The 23,360-nt window shown below is 42.3% G+C and overlaps 1 protein-coding gene across 1 annotated transcript in view; it reads right to left on the reverse strand.

The window, feature by feature from the left end:
* Positions 1 to 20,767, reverse strand: part of HGFAC (HGF activator) — a 61,400-nt gene extending 40,633 nt beyond the window's left edge. The window contains exons 1-5 of the mRNA XM_044418243.1: positions 20,639 to 20,767; positions 19,885 to 19,948; positions 9,553 to 9,684; positions 3,327 to 3,437; positions 927 to 1,083 (exon numbers count right to left, since the gene is read on the reverse strand). Coding sequence (XP_044274178.1) covers positions 927 to 1,083; positions 3,327 to 3,437; positions 9,553 to 9,684; positions 19,885 to 19,948; positions 20,639 to 20,707 — 533 coding nt within the window. The 5' untranslated portion in view covers positions 20,708 to 20,767. The remainder of the gene's footprint in view (positions 1 to 926; positions 1,084 to 3,326; positions 3,438 to 9,552; positions 9,685 to 19,884; positions 19,949 to 20,638) is intronic.
* Positions 20,768 to 23,360: the final 2,593 nt, after the last annotated feature.

Consider the following 23,360-nt stretch of genomic DNA (forward strand, 5'->3'; position numbering starts at 1 on the left):
CTATTGGCTCTCCCTGTTTGCTCGCTCCCTGGGAGCTTGGCTGCTTGCTTCGCAGAGGCGCTAGACCAGCTGGGGCAGTTTGCTCTGATGTACTCTACTTTGCTTGGAGGAACCAGAATGAATCACCCCACCCACTCAACTGCAGTTAGCTGATCAGACCACTCCCCTTCAGTGAATCAGCAATCAGCTGATGCAGAAATTCCCTTCAACTGTCTCTTAGAAAACAATAGACTTTAAGCTGGGCTAGTCCAGGCTGGTCTCTGCTTTGCCTCTGTCTCCTCTTCCACTATAACTCCTCCTCTGCCAAACTCCTGCTGGCTCTCCCTCTTTGCTCACTCAGGTCACTCACTCCCTGCGAGCTTGGCTGCTTATATCCCAGACGCCCTAGACCAGCTGGGACAGCTTGCTCTGCTCTGCTAGAAGTCAGGAACCAGAATGAATCACCCCGGTCACACAACTGCTGCTAGCTGATCAGTCCACTCCCATTCAATTAATCAGCAATCAGCAACCAGCTAATCTGGGAACTTCCCTTCAATTGTATTTTTGGCTGGGTTACTGTAAGCCTGTCTCTGACTTTGCCTCTGCTCCTCTGCAAAACTCCTGTTTTTGCTCCCTATTTGCTCTCTCTGGTCACTCACTCCCTGGGAGCTTATATCCCAGAGGCACTAGAACAGCTGGGGCAGCTTGCTCTGATGTGCTCTGCTCTGCTTGGAGTCAGGAACCAGAATGAATCAAGCAACCTTTGCTTATGTAAGCAACCTTTTTCTATAAGAATTGATCTGAATTTCCCCAACACTGGTCGTCACCTCAGTGCACACTTCCCAACTACTTCATATTGCTGAAGAAAAGCTTGTCTTCTGCAGACTGTACAAACACATTCAGCAACATTTGATAATTGCCAGTTCATCTTCTGAGTGTTTTCTTACCGGCAGTATGGGTATGGCCCCAGTCGAAGTTCCACTGGATCCATATTTTGGTAAAGCAAATCTGAATTCCATGGTAGACAATTATTTCCAGAAACAGTTGTCTTTTCAATGCCCCTGTAATTTGTCCCATTACCAGAATAACATGTCTCACTAGGAACTGGATATATAAAACAGAAGAAATAAACAAATATTGAAGTAACATCTGCTAGAGTTTCATTATCACTTCCCAAATGGTATTTTCACAGAGCTGGTCCAAATATAATCCTCCTGTTTTTGTTAAAACGTAACAAATACATTGAAATTATTGATGGAAAGGACCATCCATTGTGTAGAAGGCAACATAATTCACCTGAAAAAGTGGGAAACAATTCAGAAACCATATTTCATCTACCCCACATTCCCCATCTTCCCTCCTTCCTGCCTTTCCCACCCTCATCACCTACAGCAAAGGAGCAATTCTATGACCTCCTGATGTTGCCCGAGAGGCCATAGGATTCTTTGGACATCCAGCCCCACCCTGCCCCCTCACAGCCAGAGCAGAAAGAAGCATATGAGTTGTTTCACTACTGGGCTTTGGAGGGGGAGAAGCAATATGTTGGGGGAAGGAAGTGGAGGAAGGGAAGGCCACTGACTTATACTGATTCTAAGCAGCATCCCAGCCACCATCCCTCCCACTCCTTGATATTAAATTTCGGTGGCCAAAAATGACCACCTAGAGAAAATACCTGGCACAAGGCATTGTGGATGCTCATAAGCTCACGTGCATCTATCATAGGGGTGATAGGATTGCACCCTAATTCCCTCAATCACTTCTTCCTTCTCTTCAGTACCATTTACTGGGCTGGCACAGCTGGTGGTTGCAGTGGCAGCAGGCCACAGTGAGAAGGAATAACAGTTACATTCCAGGAGCCCTTGGAAAAGCAACATTTTTTAAAGAGGCTATTTGTGTCTTGGTGTACTGCTAGACAATGTGTCACCTTCTTTTCCCTCAGTCTGCAAACTGCTAATCCTGTCGGTACAATGCCAGTGAGGTTTAATGTGGATGGATGGGGAAAAGAAAAAGATTTCAGGGATGGCTGGGCTGGAGGCATAGAGGAGAATCAAATTCTGAGCAGGAGAAGAATTTGTAGTTCCTAATATAGCTGATGTAAGTAGTATGGGATGCATCAAATGAGCTTCTGAGCTTGGTGACATTACTAGGGCAAATCTAACATAATTGGATCCTACTTCATTGTCAATATATGTGAATATTTGAGGCCAAAATATATCATTGTTCCTGCATATCTTCTTAGTGCTGTTATTTTCCTCTTTTGTAAACATTTAATTATGTGGTACTTCTGCTGGACTTTGCAACCAGGTGGCAAGGAGTAAGAACTGCAGCTCCCATTGTGATGAGTGAATTGATGAATGAATGGGTCTATTTTAGGTGAAGAATCTCAGAAAACCTGACGAATGGTAAGGAGCAGGATGGCAATAAAATGAACTCTGAGTTCTGAATGAAAAGCAGAGACATGCTGACCGAGTGCAAGGTCACAATGCTTGGCAGATAGTCCCAAGGATACCTTAGGAAAGCAAGTGATAAGAGCATTCTGGAGGAAGTGCAAGTGAAACAATGAACCCAATGAGATTGGACAGTGAGTTCTGTCCTAAAGAACAAAGAGCTCAGATAAAGTATATAAAGCAGGGACTTTGCAAGTTTAATTGTGCAGACTCATCAGGTCACCCATCACTCCATTTGAGACTGATCAGCTCAAAGTGGGGTTTTGCTGGTGAGTATGTGAGGTTGAATGTTAGTGTGAGTGAGTGAAAGTGATTCTCCCTTGGATTGTAGTAAATAAAAGAGCTCTTAATCTGCAAAACCAGTACTAGCTGTCTGTGTGCCTACTTCTATCTCCACTCTCAAGATTAAAAGAACAAAAGGTCCCTTTGTGACACCATTTGCCTTATCTGCATAATGTGTTGCACAAAATTTTGAGACCCGAGGAGCTGCTATGGTGGTTTCACTCCTACTGTACTGTCCCCCACAGTTGTGTCAATGTTTGCAATTGGGTTTCAGCTTCCTAACCAGGGCTTCATTATTCTCTCAAGATTTTTTCCATTAGAGTATGGAAAAGCCAAATTTTAGGGACTAAACTAGCTGTGCCACAGGAAAGGGGCAATCCAGTTTACCAACACACTCAAAAGTCAGTGTATTCGCATATAGGAATCAAACATTACAAAACTAGGAGCTGTCCATCAAATTCCAAAGTAAACATTTCTTATCACTTCAGAAGTAATCACAAATGATGTTGACATAACTGTGGCCTCAGTGAAAGAGTGAAGGCAAAATTCAGTGAAAAGTTAACGTGCTTTATTTGATTTGTCCCTTTGAGCTGTATGCAGAGGACTATGTATACTCACCAATATTGCAGTATCTTCCTGTAAATGGTTCTTTGCACCCACAGATTGTTAGGTTAGTGAAGAGAATCTTCCTGCAAGAACTGCCATGGAGGCATGGATTGATGATGCAATCTACATGATCAGATTAAAATACATGTGATGCAATTCACAGCTATGATAGCTTTTATCTGTGACAAATATCAGGCATTACAGCTGTAATATAATATAACTCATATATGTTCCATGGGAACATAAAACAACAACAATGACATGGAGGTATTTGCATATATAACCCTTAGGCCCAAAGGGTTATAACTGTATATTTAATGCATTTGTTTATTATTATTTTAATTAAGCTTTTATTTGTCTATGATTGTAAGATCCTCAGACTGGCATTTTCTTGGTGAAAAGGCGGGTAGGAGGAGTTAAGCAAAGAAATGCCTGTGTTTCTCCTCAGTGCCTATTGACTTGATGAGGTGTGCATCGCGAGCAAGGAAAATCTGAACCTGTATAAAAAAATGAACCCACCACATATTGTTCTTGGAGTCTCTGGAGCAGAACTAAAACCACTGTTTTTAAATAACTGCTGTATTCAAACTGGAATAGAAACCCCATAAAGAGCAGTGATGCTCAAAACCCTCTTAGGTTACAAGTTCTAAATGTGACCTTGGATTGGAATTGAAGAAGCCTGATCTATTGGCTCCACCCTAATGAAATAATTACCCACACAAACAACATCCAGGAAAAAATTTATACATGTTTGCCTCCCTCAATATGCAACATGCAGAGTGTGTGATATCACTCACTGACATATCACCCACTGTAGACTAAATTGGCAAATTTATAACCCACTAACTTAAAACTATACAAGAGATTTTCCCCCAAGCTAATGAAGGGGAGACCACTGACCCAGAACATATTTCAAATTCAAATTTCCAAACTGCCAGCTCCAGAAATGTAAGGTGAGTGTTGACTGTTCTCCCCAAAATGTTGCAAAACATGGCCATGAGACTTCAGTGCAAACACATGATGGCTCTAAATCTTATACCTGTCACAGAGCAGTAGGGATGATGCAGCAGTTCAAATTATATAAATTGCCTATATCTACAAGTCTATGTTGGACATTTATTCCTTTCCCTCCCTACCTCCCTCCAAAGAGACAAAAGTTGCTCTTAGTATCACTGGGTGTCTTTTGTTTCACCACTGCCTTTTATGGCTTTTCCTGATGCAACAGCTGAAACAAGTATTCCCAGTTACAAGAAATATTTTGATCCTTCCTTGACTATAATTCTATTTTTGTATGTGCTGTCTAGATTCTAATCTACAGGGATTGTGGCTATGCTTATCTCTTCTCACATTTATGTCTTGGTCTTCTCACAAAACTACTGTAAAAAGTATCTGACAGCCCCTAGAGCAGTTATAGATGGGAAGCTGGCAGATGTGTAACTTAAACCCAAATGGTCATTTACTTAGAATATGTAAACAGCAGTTACCGCTTCCTTCCTTCCTTCCTTCCTTCCTTCCTTCCTTCCTTCCTTCCTTCTTTATTCTAGAATAAATGCCCCCAGACTGGAAATGTTCAGTATATTTTCTAATCCCCAAGAAAGGAGATACAAAATACTGCAGCAACCATTGCATTAATCTTTGCACAGAAGTAAAGTGATGCTACAAAAAATATGCTGGATGTCCAAGCTGGATTCCAAAATGGAAGAACTAGGGAGCATATTGCAAATATGTGTTGGCTATTGGAGTGCACCGAAGAGTTTCAGGAGAAGATCAGCCTACTTTTACTGTGTGGATTATAAGGAGCTATGGAAGGTCCTGAACGAAATTGGAGAGCCTCAGCACTTGATTGTCCCGATGTGTAACCTGTATCACAGACAAGAAGCTACAGTTAGGACAGAATGCAAAGAAACAAAATTATTTCCCATGGGCAAAGTCGTCAGACAAGGTTGTAGCGTATCTCCCTATTTGTTCAGTCTGTACACAGAACACATTATGAGAATCCTCTGGATCAGAATCAGAGGAAAGAGTGAAAATTGGCAGAACCATCACTAGTTTAAGATATGTAGATAATGCTATACTACTGACAGAAAGAAGCAATGACTTGAAATGACTCCTGATAAATGTGGAAGAAGAAAGTACCAAAGCAGGGTAACAAAAGGTACCAACGTAGCAGCTGAATATTAAGAACACAGAAATCATGTGATACAGTAGTGACCCAGCCCACCATGGATTTTAATACACAGCAGATTACTTTGTTGTTAATAATGAAGAAATCAAAACTGTGAAAGATTTCACATATCTTGGCTCAGCCATCAATTCAAAGGGAGGCTGCAGCCAATAAATTTGAAGAAGACTGAGAATTGGAAGGGCAGGAATGAAGAAATCAGAAAAGATAATCAAGTTTAAGGATATTTCAGTGGAAACCAAGGCCAAGATCATCCATACTATTGTATTCCCAATCACAGTGTATGGATGTGAAAGCTGGACAGTGAAGAAGGCTTTCAAGAAATAAAATGATGTGTTTGAAACATGGTATTGGAAGAGAACTTTGGAAATACCCTGGACCAACAGAAAGACAAACACGTGGGACCTAGATCAAGAACTTTCTCTAGAAACAAATCTAAGGCTGTCATACTTTGTACACATCATGAGAAGGCAAGACTCACTGGAGAAGACAATCACAGGGAAAATCAAAGGCAGAAGCTGAAAGGGAAGACCAAATATGACATGGATTAAATCCATAAAGGAAGTCACAGCCTTGAATTTGGAGGAATTAAATAGAGCTGAGCTTAGAAAAGCTAAATGGATACTGCATTTTGGAGAGCTTTCATTCATAGGGTTGCCATGGGTTGAAGACGACTTGGTGTCATGTAACAACAACAAAATATCCATGCTGTGTCAGGCCCATGTACCATGAACCATGCATTTTTAACCAGTGAGGCTGATTCACCTGCCTGGTTGACTGGTGTGGAAACTGCTTTTTGCGAGGGCATTTCAACCAACTTTAGACCAGATGTACAATGTCCTCTTGCATCCATCACTATTATTTAAGGTACAGGTGGCCTCAGTCAGGAAGATTTTCCACCAGCTTAGATGGCTGGTACCAACTGCAGCCCTCTATGAACAAAGTTAGCCTGGTAATAGTGTAGCCTGATTTGGTAACCTCATGGTTGGATTACTGCAATGCACTGTATGTGGGGCTACAAACAGAAACTAGTCAATATGATCATGCAATGCCAGTTCTGGTTCAAGCACACTCATTACCAGCTTATTTATGAGAAAAAATTGAAATCTTTAAGGCTCTAATGGCTTGTTGTCTAAGGATTTAAGGAAGATTCTGACATTCTGATGTCTTCTTAAACAGATATTTTCACAGAAGCTTTCCCTGGAGCCATCCATGGATGTTAAAGTATGTGGGTTTATTGACTGATTAATCTGTACAGTATTGTTTTTAATGTTGCAATTATTGTTGTTTTGATGCCATTGTATTTTATGTTATGATTAGATACTTCCCTGTAAAATGGCATATACATCTGACTAATACAATTAAATAAAATAGTCAATAATCAATATTTCCACCCATGTATACCTGCTTGAACCTGTAGGTCAACCTCAGCAGCCTTCCTTTTATTTATATTTTATTTATTTATAGCATTTTTATGCCGTCCCCATTGCAGAAAGCCTCAGGGTGGCTTACAAAGAAGATAAACAACATAGAATAACATTAAAAATTCAGAGCATCTTAGCAATAGGTTAAAACTAATAAATAAAAACAACAATTAACAATTAAAATATCATTAAAAAAAAAAAGGTCTTAGCCTGGCGCCAAAAAAAAAATAACGACGGTGCCAGGTGGACCTCTCTGGGGAGTGCATTCCACAGGTGGGGCGCCACCTCAGAGAAAGCCCTCCTCCGAGTACTCACCCTCTTAATATCCTTCACAGAGGGCTCCCGGAGAAGGGCCTCCTCCGTCGATCTCAGGGGGTGGGAGGGCCTTTGGCTGTGTCTGCTGAAGAAATTCATGCGAACAGCTACAAGAGAGGGTCTTCTCAGTTGTGGCATCCTGTTTCTGGACTGACCTCCCTGAGGAGATTTGCCTGGCAGCTACATTGTTGTCTTCTGGTGCCAGGCAATGACCTTACCCCCCCTCCCCCACATTTTCGATTTTCTGAGCTGTTTTTGTTGTTGCATTGCATTATGTTGTGTTGCATGAAAGCCATACAAAGAATGGGTTTGGCCACAGCATGAAGAATTTCATCAGGAGGGCTTTAACCTGGATCCTACTGGGAGGTTCCTAGGGAGACGTGAACTTAGAGGCAACAGTGGATGAAGACTTGTGCACCATAACAGAGAAAAGAGCTCTAGTAGCATCTCAAAATAAGTCTTCAATTTAGGAAAGAAGCCAGGTCATAAAGCATATGAGCTTCAGTCTTTATACATCAATGCTCAGAGGCCTCTCCAAGGATTTTTCAATAATGTGGCCTCTCCAAGAATTTTTGACATGCACAGTCAATAACTTTCTCCTACACAAGTGGAGGAAGAAACTAGAGGATCAGAATCCTTAATATTGACTAATAGGGAGGACTTAGTGAATAAAGTGGAAGTTAAAAGAGTGATCACAACATACTTGAATTCTTGATTTTAAAGCAAGTAAAGACTGAGTATAGCCATACACATACTCTGAATGTTGTGAAAGCTGATTTTAAGAAACTCAGGACAATGTTAATTAAGGTCCTGTGGCAAGTGACCCTACAAAAAAAAGTATTTCAAGATGGATGGGTATTTTAAAAAGAGAAATTTTAAAGGCACAATTGCAAGCAATTCCAACAAAGTCCAAAGAAGGAAGGCACCAGAAGAAGCCAATGTGTCTCCATGGAAAGCTTCAAGTTGCCCTATAAAAATATTCATATAGGAAGTAGAAGGAAGACCGGGCTTCAAAAGAAGAGTATCGTCAGATAGCACAGAAGAGTAGGAAAGAGATCAGGATGGCTAAAGCTGAGAATGAGACTAGTAAGAGACACCAAAAGGGTTTATTTTTAAAGTTTCAGCTTCTCAGTGAGAAGGGCAAATTGGTATCAGATGAAAAGAAGAAGTGCAGATGACAAAAAGAAGGCTGAAGTGCTTAATTCCTACTTTGGCTCAGTCTTCTCTCAAAAGCAAGTCTATAACCCCCTTGGCAAAACTAAAATATAAAATGAAGGGGCAGTATTTGAAACTTGGGATTAATAAACAAATTGTTAAGGAACACTTAATTTATTTGAATGAGTTAAAATCTCCAAGGCCTGATGAACTCAATCCTAGAGACATAAAGGAGCTGGTGGAAGACTCTCAGAAACACACTGAGAAATCATGGCAGATGAGTGAAGTTCCAGATGACTGCAGGAGAGCTGATAGTTCCTATTTTCAAAAGGAGTATCCTGGAAATACAGACCTGTTAGTCTGACATCATCAGTTCTGGAACAGATAATAAAGAAGTCAGCAAAGAAGAAGCTGATCTGACCTGATCTCATTGTTTGACTGGGAACCTCCCTTGTGGACTGTGGGAATGCTGTGGACATAATATATCTCAACTTGAGTAAAACATTTGATTAAGTGTCTCATCACATTCTGATCAGCAACCTAAGTAAAAGTGGGCTGAATGGAACAACTATCTAGTGGATCCACAGCTGGCTACGAAATCTGACTCAAAAGTGCTTATCAATGGCACCTCTCAAACCGGAGAGAGGTACTATAGGGCTCAGTCCTTGGTAGGGTTGGGGTGAAACTCAATGGAAATCGTCCCTCTAGCATTTGCTCTCATGCATGGCCTAATTTTAAAAAGAAAGCTGAGCTGAGATAAGGTCTATGAAGGCTTGTGGAACAAAGGTTCTGCAACCAGCAACTCTCTTCCACATCGCGTGCAGCCGCACAAACAAAGGCTGCTGCATGTTGCACGGAAGTGGGACTCTGCTTGCCAAACTCCTTTCAGGAAGTTTGAAGGATATTTAAAATCATGATCATACAGCCATTTCACACACTACATTTTGAGTATATATAATTTAGAAGTGTTTTAAGGCTTGCGCCACAGGCTAAAGGTAAACTATAACTTTCATACTATTGTCTTCCCTGTGACATTATGTAGGGCATATCATCAGAAGTTCTATAAGTGCTTCATACGAATGGATGAATGATCCCTGAAGGACATACGAATGGATATATTCCCTTAAAGTAAAATAAAATACATACTTCATAATAGCAATACCTGTGTACTGTTGCAGTTGGCATTCAGTTAGGCCGTTAACACATGTGCATTGCTGCACTCTTCCTAGGTTTATCCTTGCCCAACTTTCTCCATTCTCAAAATATTCATAGAGGGTTGCATCAAAACATTTTCCTGTAATTCAGAAAGGCAGGGGGGCATAATATTTTTAATTCTGAAGTTACTCTGTTTTTCCATGTTTTAATGGAAGCATATTTCTAGATACAAATAACTGTCCCTGATAGATTTCTAATTTTCAAATAGCTGTCATCATCAAACAAGCTAGTCAAGAATACTGAGCAGTTCTACCACATCACCTGTATGCTGCCTTCTGCCACAGGGTCCCTGTCAGCAGACAGTCCTTTGCAGTCCCTGCCAAGAAGTTATATCACAGGCCTTGGAATCCTGGCAGTGATTGATAAGGTGGCCCCACTTAGTTCAAGGATAGGCAAATCCAGATGCTTTGGACTTCAATTCCCATGATGCCTGCCCATGGACATGCTGCAAGATTTAAGCCTTTTATGCCCAAAGATGCATTGAATTATGCCTTAAGTGACACAGCAGAACTGCAGCAAACTTCTTATAAAATTCCAAGGGATTTTGTCAAAATGTATAGGATTTTAATAACTTGATAGTATTTCTTATTCTCTCCATTGTAATCATTGCAATGATTGAGGTAGATCCCATGTATTCTTTATTATTATTCCTATTATTAATAATATTAATATTATTACATTACATCACACTTATTTCCCCTGCTTTCTTCCTCTTCCAAGGAACCTTCCAAGGTTTTCTTTATCTCCATGTTATCCTTACAATATATCCTCACAATTAAGTTAGGCTGAAAGTCCGTAAGTACCCCAAAGTTACCCAATGAGTTTCATGGCTGACTGTGAACTGCAACAGAGATCTAATAAGTACTAGCTCAGCACGCTTACCACTAGGTGACACAGGATCATCACCAGGTGGTTTTGTATTTTTGCTGGATTCCTATCTGGATCTGCTGGACAGGGCAAAGGCTCTGCCTGGCACCCTGCACCCAGGGCTGGTGAGGGACTTGAGGACTGGTGGGGAAGAGGTCTCTGGACACCTTCACATCTCTACAGCCCCCCACCCCATCCCCACGTTCCAACTGCCTGGCCATAACAGTTGCTGTTTGTGAATTATGTTTAGGGGAACAATCATTCAGCTGTTGCAGGCCAACAGGCAGTATGGCACTGGCAGGAGTAATTGTGAACAACAGACTAAATAGGAGCAAACAATGCAATGCAGCTGCAAAAAGGGTAAATGCTATTTTATTTATTTTTATTTTATTCATTTTATGTAGAACATTTTTATTTTTTGGAATGCATTAATAGAAGTATTAGTTCCAAATCATGAGCAGTAGTAGTTTCCCAATACTTCTCACTAGTCAGACCTCACCTGGAATACTGTGTCCAGTTCTGGGCACCAAGATTTAAGAAAGATGCAGGAAAATTAGAAAGGGTCCAGAGGAGAGCAACAAAAATGATCCAGGGTTTGGAAACACTGCGCTATGAGGAGAGACTGAGAGAACTAGACATGTTTAACGTCAAGAAGACTGAGGGGGAACATAAGTACCTCCCTCTATAAGTACTTTAAAGGTTGTCACAAAGAGGAAGGTCAAGTTCTCTTCTTGCTGATACCAGAGCGTAGGACATGGAATAGTCAATTCAAGATGCAACAATCCAGATTCAGGAAAAGCTTCCTCACTGTCAGAGCAATATGACAGTGGAACCAGCTGCCTAGCGAGGTGGTGGGCTCTCCCACACTAGAGACATTCAAGGCGAAACTGGGCAGCCATCTGAGTGGGATGGTGTAACTTGGTGTCAGGTGGGGGTTGGACCCAATGGCCTTCATGGCCCCTTCCAAATCTTCTATTCTATGATCCAGTGTCTTCCCATAATACAACTACAATAATTCATGATCTGGTTAGAGGTGAGGAGATCAGCCTGGCATGTCTGACAGACCTGGCTAGGAGACGATAGCAGTCCCATATGGACACAGACTCTCCCAGCTGGCCATTGTGTTGTGGAGCAGGTAAGGGAAAGTGGGAAAGCGGGTGACATGGCTACGATCTATAAAAATAACATCCAGGCAGCCTGTTAAGGAGCTGAAATACATCGAATGTGTGCATTCACAGTTCTCATCCAGAGACAGCCTGGGATTTCTTCTGGTATATAGGCCTCCTCTTTGCCTAGCAGAATCTCTGGCCAAACTCATGGAACTGGTCTCAGAATTGGTGCTGGATTCCCCCAGATTGAAATCCTGAGGGATTTCAATGTTGCTTTCAACTCCAGTTTGTCTGGTACTGCCCGTGAATTCATGTGGATCATGGCACCCACACATACTGCTGGGCACACTCTTGATGCTATGTGCAGCTCAGAACAGGTGGTTTTGAAGACAGAGGTTTCTGCATCCTCATTCTTGGCTTGGTCAGGTCCTTACCTGGTCAAGGCTAAGATAATAGCCCCCTTTTTGTGCCCCTGTAGAAATGATTGACCTATTACAATGGTCCACCCTTGAAGTCTTATGAATCCAATAGGTTACCAGACAGCCCTAGGGTTGTTGTTGTTTTTTTTTTTTTGGCCAGTTCTGCCAGTGATCCTGGAGTGTCCCTAGTCAAAACATGAAATCGTTAGTGGACTAGGGCCTTAGACATAATTGCTCATGAGCATCCTCTCCATTCTGCTTCCAAATGAGCTTTCTGCAATACAAAGGAGCTCCAGTGTACGAAGCAGCAAGAATGATGACTGGAGCACTAATGGCAGAAATCTAGACTGATCTTTGACAAAACACTTCATAAAGAACATCTTCATTTCTTTGAGGTGCCATACAAGCAGCAAGGAAGTGTTTTTGTCTCCACTCACATCATGTCTGCAAATTCATGTCCACCAGAGTAGTATAGGGTGGTAAGGGATTTGTCTCAAATCACAATGTCCCCTAAACTATCTTTCACAGTGATGCTTTTAACAACCATTTTGCAGATAAGATTTGTCAGGTAAATGCTGAGCTTGATGCGATCTTGGAAGTGGAGATTGACACAGAAGGATGGGGTTATCCTGGATCAATTTCAGTTTGTAAGTCCTGATGATGTTGGCAGGCTGCTTGGACTAATGAGAAAAAGCACCTGCCTTCTCAGACTGTATCCATTTTGGCGGGTAATCCAAGGGATGGAAGCATTGAGGGAGCTATTATGTTTTATCATCAAAGCCTCCTTCAGAAAGTGTAGGGTTTCTGCCTGCCTGAAAGAGGCTATTGTACAGCTCCACCTCAAGAAATCTAATTTGAACCCACTGGACCTTAACTTTAGACCAATCTCAAACATACCATGATAGAAAGGGCAGCTCCAGAGTGATGCTGATTTTCTGGAGCCGTTTCAAACTGGCTTCAGAGTGGAACATGGAATTGAAACTGCTTTGCTCTCTTCAGTGGATGATCATACTGCTTATAATTGACAGGAGGAGTGAGTCCCTGTTGGTTATGTTGGATCTCTCAGCAACCTTCGATACTATTGATCATACTATCCTTCTGGATTGTCCGAGATTGATGGGAACAGAAGCACTGCTTTGAAGTAGTTCCATTCCTACCTCTTAGTTCCGGATGGTGATACTTGGAGACTGTTGCTCCTCTAAGAAGGGGCTGACTTGGGGAATTGCAATTAGTACAAAGTAGGGCAGCCAGACCAGTCTCTGGACATCATGGAGACACCACATGTCTCCTACTTTAAAGTCTTTCCACTGGTTGCCAATATGCTTCCAGATACAGTACAAGATGTTGGTACTTATTTTTAAAGCCTTTCATGGCTTGGGTCCAAAATACCTTCAGAAGCACCTTTGCCCATACATTCCATCTTGCCAGTCAAGGTCCTCTGGGGATCATCTTCTGAAGTCTGCTTCATAAAATTAATGTCAACTACTCCAAGGACTTTTGCAGTGGTTGCCCCTAAGCTGAGGAATGGTCTGCCAGGAGACATGCATCTGATTTCCCAGAGTTCCATCTTTGAGAAAGTTAAAAACGTCTTATATTTGTGATTAATAAAAAGATATAAACATACATTGGAGACCAGTGTAGCTTTCAGCCTCAATACATACTTCCAATAAATGTTGGTGGGTGGGGCGGGTGGGGCAGATGGAGCTCTTTTCCTGCTGGGCACACACTGGACATTGTGCCCCGAGAGACTGGCCCCCTGCCCCTCATTGTGCCGACCTGCACTGTCAAGCACAACGTGGGGACAGAGACACCGCCACTGTCATCTGTGCTGCGGAAGAGACTCCACACTCCCGCCCTCGCTCCCTTCGCCTCAGTAGGCACAGGTGAGAGCTGTGCTGTGGAGGGGGTGGAGCTGCTGCAGAGGGTGGGGCAGACAGAGCGCTTTTGCTGCCGGGCAGCCCAGGGACCCCTGGGAGACTCATGCCAGACATTGCACCGGCGGCCAAAAGGCGATGGCCAAAGGTCAGTGCGCTGCCATCTGGGGCCACAAGGGATTGGGCTGGGCCAGGGATTCTGCCTTTTTGTTCTTTTTTTTTTTCTTTCTTTCTCCCTTCCCCTTTCCCTTCTTCTTTTGAGTGACGGTGGTTTATTTGGTTTTAACTTGGGATGGTTTTACCTGGGAGTATGAGGGCGCCACCATTGGGGTTGTGCTGGGCAGGGGGAGGTATGGCATTGGGGGGTCTAACTGGCCAGCATGAGAGAAGGAGGGACCGATGTTTGATACCAGTGCCCTCTTCTGGCTACTCCCCCAACCAGAAGGATCCTGGCAGCAATGTCAGCTGCCCCCTCGGCCTGACAGTGTTGCTGTTGAATGCCAGGTCGGTCCATAACAAGACGTCCCTCATTCATGACTTGATCTTGGATGAGGGGGCTGACCTGGTATGTATTACCTGGGCGGGTGAAGGGAGAGATGTCTCCCTCACGCAATTATGCCCACCCGGATACTTGGTACAACACTGATCACGCCGGGAGGGGAGGGGAGGGAAGTTGCATTAATTCACCAAGCTGACATTCCCCTCATGGGACTTCCTGTCCCTTCAAGGCCAGGTCTTGCGTATTTGTATCTGACGTTGGGCGATCGAGACAGATTAGGGACTCTGCTGGTGTACCATGCACCCTCCTGCCCAATAGACTCCCTGCCTGAGCTGATGGAGATTGTCTCAGATCTGGTGTTGGCGACTCTGAGAATGTTGGTCCTGGGGGACTTCAACTTCCATGCCGAGACGCTTCTATCCGGGGCAGCTCGGGACTTCATGGCTTCCATGGCAGCTATGGGGCTGTCTCAACATATCACTGGTCCTACCCATGAAAGAGGTCACATGCTTGACCTGGTTTTCTTGACGAGGCGGGAAAAGGGTGACCTGGAAGTGAGAAACTTGACCTTAACTCCTTTGTCATGGTCAGACCACTTCCTCTTGAGGTTTCTGCTCGGGGCTGATTCCTCCCTCTGGAAGGGTGCAGGCCCTATTAAGATGGTCTACCCTCAGAGCAAGACGGGTCCAGATGGATTCCTGAAGGCTCTGGGGGATTTTCCGGCTGATAAAGTTGGCATTCCTGTTGATGACCTGGTCGGTTCGTGGAATAGGGAGATGACCAGGACAATCGACATGATTGCGCCTAAGCATCCTCTCTCACCTAGCAGAGCCCACTCGGCACCATGGTATACGCCTGAGTTGCAGGTGATGAACCAGGCTGGGAGACAATAAGAGCACAGGCGAAGAAAATCTCAGGACGAATCTGACCGAATACACTTACATGCTCATTATCGTGCCTATGCTGTGGTGGTGAGGACGGCGAAGAGGCAGTTCTCCGCTTCCACTGCTTCCTCACAGTGCCATCTGGCAGAGCTTTTCCAAATAGTGTGAGGCCTCACACATGCTGGCCAGGAAAATGACGTGGTCACACCCTCGGCAGCCCGCTGTGATGACTTTGCCCAGAACTTTAATGAAAAAATCGCTCAGATTCGCTGCAATCTGGACTCCACAGTTGATACTGTTCCAGTACGGGAAGTGTCCAGAGCTCCATCTGGTCCATCTTTAATGGATGAGTTTCAGTTATTGCAGTCTGATGATGTGGACAAGGTGCTTGGGATGGAACGTCCTACCATCTGTTCTTCTTGATCCTTGCCCTTCCTGGCTCCTTAAGGAGACCAGTTACAGGATTAGTCCCTGGGTCCAGGAGGTTATTAATGGCTCACTGAGGGAGGGCCAGGTCCCAGCCCCCTTGAAGGAGGTGGTGATCCAGCCTGTCCTGAAGAAGGCATCCCTGGACCCAGAGGTGGCCACCAACTTTGGACTGGTGGCCAATATTCCATTTTTGGGCAAGGTGTTAGAGAGGGTGGTGGTGGGACAACTCCAGGCACTCTTGGATGAGCACTCCCTAGCAACAGTGATACATGCTCTGGTAACTTCCCGCTTGGATTACTGCAACGTGCCCTACGTGGGGTTGCCCTTGAAAACAGTTTGGATACAGCAACTGGTACAGAATAGAGCTGCCAGGCTGCTGACGCGGACCAGCCGTTACTCTCACATAACACCAGTCCTCTACCAGCTCCACTGGCTTCCAGTTGAAGTCCGAGCCCAATTCAAGGTGCTGGTTTTGACCTATAAAGCCCTGAATAGCTTGGGACCAGGATACCTGAAGGAATGTCTCCTTCCTTCCTTATATGCCCTCATGCTCCTTAAGATCTATGGTAACAGCCCTACTCGGGGAACCCTCTCTAAGAGAGGTAAAAAGGTCATCAACTCTGAGTAGGGCCTTCTCTGCTGTGGCGCCCAGACTCTGGAATGTACTCCCCAGAGAGTTAAGCCTGGACCCAAGTTTATACTCTTTTCGGTGCCAGGCCAAAACCTTTTTATTTAAACAGTATTTTAAACTTTAATATTTTTTAAGTTTAGTCACTCTGTTTGCTTTGCCATAGATAAGATGAGACTGACTTCTCTGCCTGAGCTTTGCTTTTCCTTTCACCTCACCTGGAAAGGCAAAAGAATCATATGAGCATTTGTGCTCTCCCTTTCTCTTGTCTTGAGAGAAGGTTCATCTCTCTAAGCCAGGGGTTGGCAACCTTAAACACTCAAAGAGCCATTTGGACCCGTTTCCCACAGAAAAGAGAAACTCCGGGAGCCACAAAACCCTTTTGACATCTAAAATGAAGATAACACTGTATATATCAGTTTTTACCTTTATGCTATGTAAAAAAAAAACTATAGTGTGCTGCATTTATGAAATCAATGAACTGCTACAGAGAAAACAATGTTTTATTTGTGCATGCAACAAAAACATTTTGAACTCTGAAAAAAAGATGCTGGGTTGAAGGTTACTTTCAAATAAAATACTCATTGTCTATTTGAGTCCTCCTCATATTTATGAAATAAAAAGCCAAACTTAAATTATGATTTTTGCTCAGATCAACCTTTTGCATCAGTTCCGAAATGGCTTTTTTTTCTCTCATCTCCATCTGGATATTTTTCAGCAAAGGCTGTGTGTTTATTCTGGAAATGTCTTGCAACATTTGACTTTTTGCTGTTTGCCAATTTCTCACCACATATTAAGCATACTGGTAAACCAGTCTGGTCAGCAGTGAAAGCAAATGAATCTGTCCACGTTCCATTAAACATTCTGTTTTCTTCTGAAACTTTTCTTTTCTTGGATTTATCCATGGTTGGCCTACCGGGGGTCGAAAAGCTCAGTAAATTGCGTGCTGGTGGGTGTCGCACATTGGCAGTTGTGACGCATATTTTGAGTGACAGGGAGCTGCAGCAGAGGGATAAAAGAGCCACATGCAGCTCCAGAGCTGCGGGTTGCTGACCCCTGCTCTAAGCTAAGCATCTTACAATGGACCTTTCTTTTGAACCAAAATAGCCTGGCTGAACATACCAGCAGGTCTACTACATGTAAGTCACGTATGGATTGTTTGTGAGTAAATAAGCCCTATTTATCTTTTGTTGAAAGCCTCACAGTGTGATTTCTAATAGATCTGGGAGCAATCAGCAGCTTCTTAACTAAATTCTCCTAGGTGCATACTTCTGTTCAGTGACTAAAGATGGCTAAATAGACCACAGGTTCCAAACAGGCTGCCCTTTCAGATCTGCCAAACAAACAGTTTCTTGCCAATATTATTTATTTATGAGGTTTATAGCTCACATTTTCCTTTTTAAAAGAAGAATTCAAAGCAGCTTACATCATTCTCCTCCTTCTCCTGCTTTGAGTCTTATCCCCAGAACAACAACAAACAACAACAACCCTGTGAGGTGGGTTGGGCTGAGAGTCATTGGCTCAGAGTCACCCAGTCAGCTCCATGACTGAGCGGGGAGAACCTAGAACCCAGATTGCCTGAGTCACAGTCCCACACTCCTAACCACTTCACCACCCTGGGAAACTCACAGTGAACTGAGAGCGCAGAGAGGCTGATAGGATCTCTGGAGCAATGCTCCAGATACCAACTAGGAGGAAGGAGAGAACCCTGCTAAAAAAAATTGTGTGGTGCACCTGCCATACAAGAGATGCTGACGCATATCCCTACTCAACACCTACTGGTTATGAAACGTATGTATCAATGTATTACATTTTTGTACTACCCAATAATTGAAGCTCTTTGGGCAGTTCACAACAATTGTGAGCATAAAATGCACCACAACAGTTTAAAACTACAGTATAAAATACAAAAAAAAAAAAAAAAACCTATCAGCAATGCAAAGTTTAAAATATATCAGATTTAAATCGAAAACTGAAGGACTAAAAATAAGGTCTTCACCTGGCATCAGATTAGCTGTCCTGAGATGTTATACATAAAAGTTTTAAATAAATAAATATACAATGTAGATACCACTAAGAAGCTCATTCCCTAGCTAGGGTGCCTCAACAGAAATGCCCTTTTCTTCCATGGCCAAGCAGGGACTAGAACCCTGATCACCTGAGTCTAAGACCATCACTCTTAACCACTGCACCACACTGGCTCTCTGGAAATATTTAAATCTGGACTTTCTGATAAAGTTAATTTTACACTTGAAAATATGTTAAACTGCAATTGATATGAAAAATATATGCCACGGCTGTCTAGCTGCCACAGTATCAATGGGGAAAGATGACATCCCTGCCCTAGTACCTTTCCCAAGAAGAAGAAGAAAAATCAGACAAAACTCCATTTGTCATAACTCTAGCTCCAGAAGTTTCACATAAAATTTTAACACATTTCTGAAATTCTGAAGGAAATGTAAAAAGATGGATCTTTCATCCTTTTGCAGCTAATTATGAATATCTGTAGATATGTCCAGGTCTCTCCAATCTTTCTATTGTTCTCTTTCTGCCCACTTTACTGAAGGCAATAGAATAGAATAGAACAATAGAAATTGCCCATTTTCTTTTTCTTCCCAATCAGTTCTCTCTGAGGGCAGATAATAAATTATGGCAGACTGGGCATATGCTTAGGGACAACTTGGAGTGTGGGGTGGCAACTGATCTGCCTCTCCTTGATGTTCCAGTTGCACACCTTGGGTGCCTGTTCCATTCCCACCAGTATCCTCTTTCAAGTACAGAGATCTGTGTGTCTTTTTCCTACCACACAGAAAGGAACTGCAAGGATCAGGACCCTCACAAGGTGTATCTGCCTTCTGAAAGGACCACATTCCTTGTGTTTCCTTCCCCCACCACATGGAATGGAAAAGCAAGGATTGTGCAGTTGTGCTGCATTTCTTCTTTCAGAAAGGCAGTGTGAGCCCCTGCTGCTTCTCCAACCTATGCATTCTGTCCCCACTTCCTCTGCAAGGCCATATCCCATAAGTAAAGGAAAGGTATCATACATAGAATTGACTAGGTGTCTCTGAAATTACTGGAGTGCTGGCAACATTCTAGACTTTGAATGCAAGTGAGCATGCACTGCATAACTTTGTCAGCAAGGACTGCCATATGCTTTTAAGGAACTTCCTTAGCTGTTGAACTGCTGTTATATCACCAACCGTAATAAATAGGAAGTTTCCTCCAATATTTTGGTACCACCTTCTAGAAAGCATGGAGAGAACTCTGACACATCTTTTAAGGCTTAAAAGTGGAACAGAACAGGGAGCCTCTCCTCACTTGCTGTGCATGCCTTCCCTGCCCTTCTTACCCAAGCCCATCATGCAAATGGGAATTTAGTTAGCTTACTCGGAATAGCCATGACCAGTAGATTAACTCCGTCACAACTAGCACTGACAATGTGCATAGATATTTTGTTGGATCATGGCAATTCACCTACATTTTGACCATCTAGAAAGTTATTTTACAAGCCATAAGAGCAAGCTAGCAAGAAAGGAAGGATTAGTTTGCTTCAGTACAAATTTTTGGTACCTTTGGGTCGATAAACATCATGCAGAGTTTCTCCTGACTCATGACCGAAACTCTTTGTTTCCACCTACAGATAAAAACAAGACAGCATATACTGTGTGGGAACAAAATAGCCAATGTTCTATTTATAGTTTGAACTTGGATGTCCATTTGATGAGGGGCATGCCTGTATTTTGAAATCTACCAGATCTTGCATTAAACATTGTCCAGCTCATCTCTTCCTGGACACGAGGACACGGATTATCTCATTTTAAAAGGTTATTTTCTAAGGGTGCGAGGAGCTAAAGCCTTTCTAGAGGTTTCATCTAATTGACAAGATTAGATTTGTTGATAGCTCAAGCTTGTTGTTTTATATGTCTCTTCAAAGTGGAAGGACTTCTATATATGTAGGCTACCTTACCACTTCATCAGATTCTTTGGTACCACACTAATAGTGTACTTCTCTCTCAGTTGTAGTACTGAATTATTAGTAAGGCTATATGTATCTCCAATCCTTTGCCATAGGAAGAAATAGTCCTTGAATATTGTGTCTGGCTTTCAAATTTAGTGTTTACTATTCCTTGGCATCTTTTTTTTTGGGGGGGGGTGCATGCCACTACCTGACATACATAAATAATGTTGCTAAATTTATTTAGCAAAATAAATTTAAGCTCCAGTGCTAAGAACATTTATTAAAAGTATGTCCCATAGAACACATACTTCTGAGCAGACATATGTAGGGTAATGTTGTTAGAAGCAAACAAAAATTCACACTTACCATCCCATTAGTAGCACTGCTCAAAGCCAAAAACAAAGCAACAAGTATGGGAGAAATGCAGGCTGCCATCCTTTTTTCCTGTATGTATTTTTCTTTTTCTTACCACCACCAACCACCCTGTAACTAGGCACTGTGGATATCTGGAAGCTAAAGTGGGAATTCAAACTGACATTGGGGATTTTAGTAACTCATTTGATTTTAGAGTATGTTTAACTTTTAAAGTAATCACTATTCAATGAAAGTTAATAATTAACGTATTCATGTGCTGAAGGAAATACTAGTTTTAGAGGGTTAAAAACAAAAACAGGACATTTAGGCTGCAATCCTATCCATACTTAAGGAGTAAGCTCCATTGAAAACAATGGAACTTACTCCTGAGTATACATGTATAGGACTGCACTGACTGTTGTTAACAGTACGTCCAAGGATATCTATGAACTGGGCTCATTCCAGTTTGGACTGATTAATATTTACTCAAAATTTCTATTCCTCTTCTCCTTTGTCACTGAACTAAATAATCACATGTGTCCTGGCATGTTGCAGACAGGGAAGAATTGCATTCTAAGCTATCCAACATATTTTTTAGATACTCAGGTTGGCAATAATGCTAGGAAAAGTCAAGGGAAGAAGAGGAAGGTAACAATGAGATAGACTTGATTCCATAAAATGGAATCACCTTTGAATTTCCAAAAGTTGAACAGGGACAGGACATTTTGGAAGGTGGAGATTCCTGAGTCACCGTAAGTCAGAGACAACTTGAAAGCACATAATAACAACAGCAACAGACTGTTCCCTGGATTCATGTCAAATGTGAGAGGGCTCTGGCTTTTGTTGCTGCTACTGAGATTACGAAAAGGCAAAAACTGAATTGAATCAATGATTTTCAGTTGACTTTCACAGAGGCTTCTGATTTTCCATTTTGCTGATTTTGGATCTGACAACTTTGTGCAAGCTGATGTCTTTGTGCAATTCTCTACTATGGAAAGGTAACCAGGAATGGGTTAACTCCTGTGCTTTTCTATCAGAAGTGAAATGTTAAAATCTTTTTGACACATGAGAGTTGCAGATATTCTATAGCTTTTTAGACAGTCTCTTATAACTATTTGCATTTTATCCATTTCTGACCCTTTCACACTTAAGAACAGCCATTCTGTATCAGACTAAACAATAGGGAGAAAAAAGTCTCCCTCTCCACTTTCCCCACACCATAGATAAATCTGTACAGCTCTATCATGTCTTCCTTTACTAGGCTTTTTACTAGGATAAATAATCTCAGCTGTTTTACCTTTCATCTTAGGCAAGTTGTTCCAACAGCTGATAGTTTCAGTTGCCCTTCTGTGCACCTTTTCCACCCTTTCTCAGTCTGGTGACCACAACTGTAGGCAGTATTCTAACTGCCATCACACCACAGGTTTGTGTACAGAGGGTATGACATCAGCAATTTTATTTTGAACTTCTCTTCTAATTCTGCCTAACATGGAGTTTGTCTTTTTTTACAGCAGCTGCACACAGGGTTGATGTTTTCATTGAGCTGTCCACCAAATTCCCTTTCTTGGTTAGCCACCACTATCTCAGATACCATCATGTTATACTTGAAATCGGATTTTTTTTTTTTTGTTCCAGTATGCATTATTGAATTGCTTTTGCTATTTTGATGCCCATTTTCCCAGTTTGGAGGGATCCTTTTGCTGCTCCTTATAATCCCTTTCAGTTTTTGCTACCTAAGTAATTTAATATCATCTGCAGACCTGACCACTTTGTTACTCATTTCTAATTCTGGATCCTTTATGAATAAGTTGCAAAGCACTGACCCCACATGTCACTGCTGTTTATGTCCCTCCTCAGGGAAAACTGAACATTTATTCCTAATCTTGTTCTTCTCTTTAACCAGTTTCTGATCCATAAGAGGGCTTCCTCTTTTCTTCTTGACTGCTAAGTGTGCTGAGGTATGTTTGATGAGGGACTTCATTACAAGTCTTTTGTAACTCCAAGTAAACAATGTCCACCACATCATTACTACCCACTTGGTAGCAAAACTCTCAACTCTAAAATGTTAGTGAGACAGGAGTTACCTTTGCTGATTTTTTTTTTCATCAGCAGGGTTTGTCCTTTTATTTGCTTCATCATGCTGTCTTTATAAACACTTTCAACCAATTTACCCAGAGCAGACAGTCAGCAAGCCAGCCTGCAATTTCCCAAATCCCCTTTTAAAAATTGGTGTTACACTGGCCATTCTCCAGATCCCTTGTACAGAAGCTGATCTAGGGAGCCTTGCAATTTGTGGTGGAAAGGCTCTTCAATTAAAAGAAAAAGGAAAAAAAAAGGAAAGTTCCTCAAGCAGTAGGAGGGGACTGAAGAAATCAACATTTGAACAATCAGTAGAGGCTGTGAACTTGGTCATCTCGGGAGACCTTAAAGTGCAAAAGTCAAATAAGCTAGCTAGGTTGAGATGGCCAGCATGGCAACCACTTTCTGACAGAATGAATGCTATCAAGGATGACAAATTGTCCTTCTTTACATTGTGTGATACAGCACTGTTTCTTTTCCTTCACTTAACGTTTTTTGTGCAGTGACTCCAAGCACTGCATGATCTCTTCCATGGATGGGTTTTATCTGGCTGTCTCAGAGGCCGGGTTCATACAACATGGCAAGCAACCTTGCTGTCTTTCTGTAGTACATGGATTTATAAACCAAACTTTTTCGTACCAGTCAGATGCTCAGA

This window comes from Varanus komodoensis, unplaced genomic scaffold, assembly GCF_004798865.1.
Source record: "Varanus komodoensis strain SLA01 unplaced genomic scaffold, ASM479886v1 scaffold9, whole genome shotgun sequence".
Lineage (NCBI taxonomy): Eukaryota > Metazoa > Chordata > Lepidosauria > Squamata > Varanidae > Varanus > Varanus komodoensis.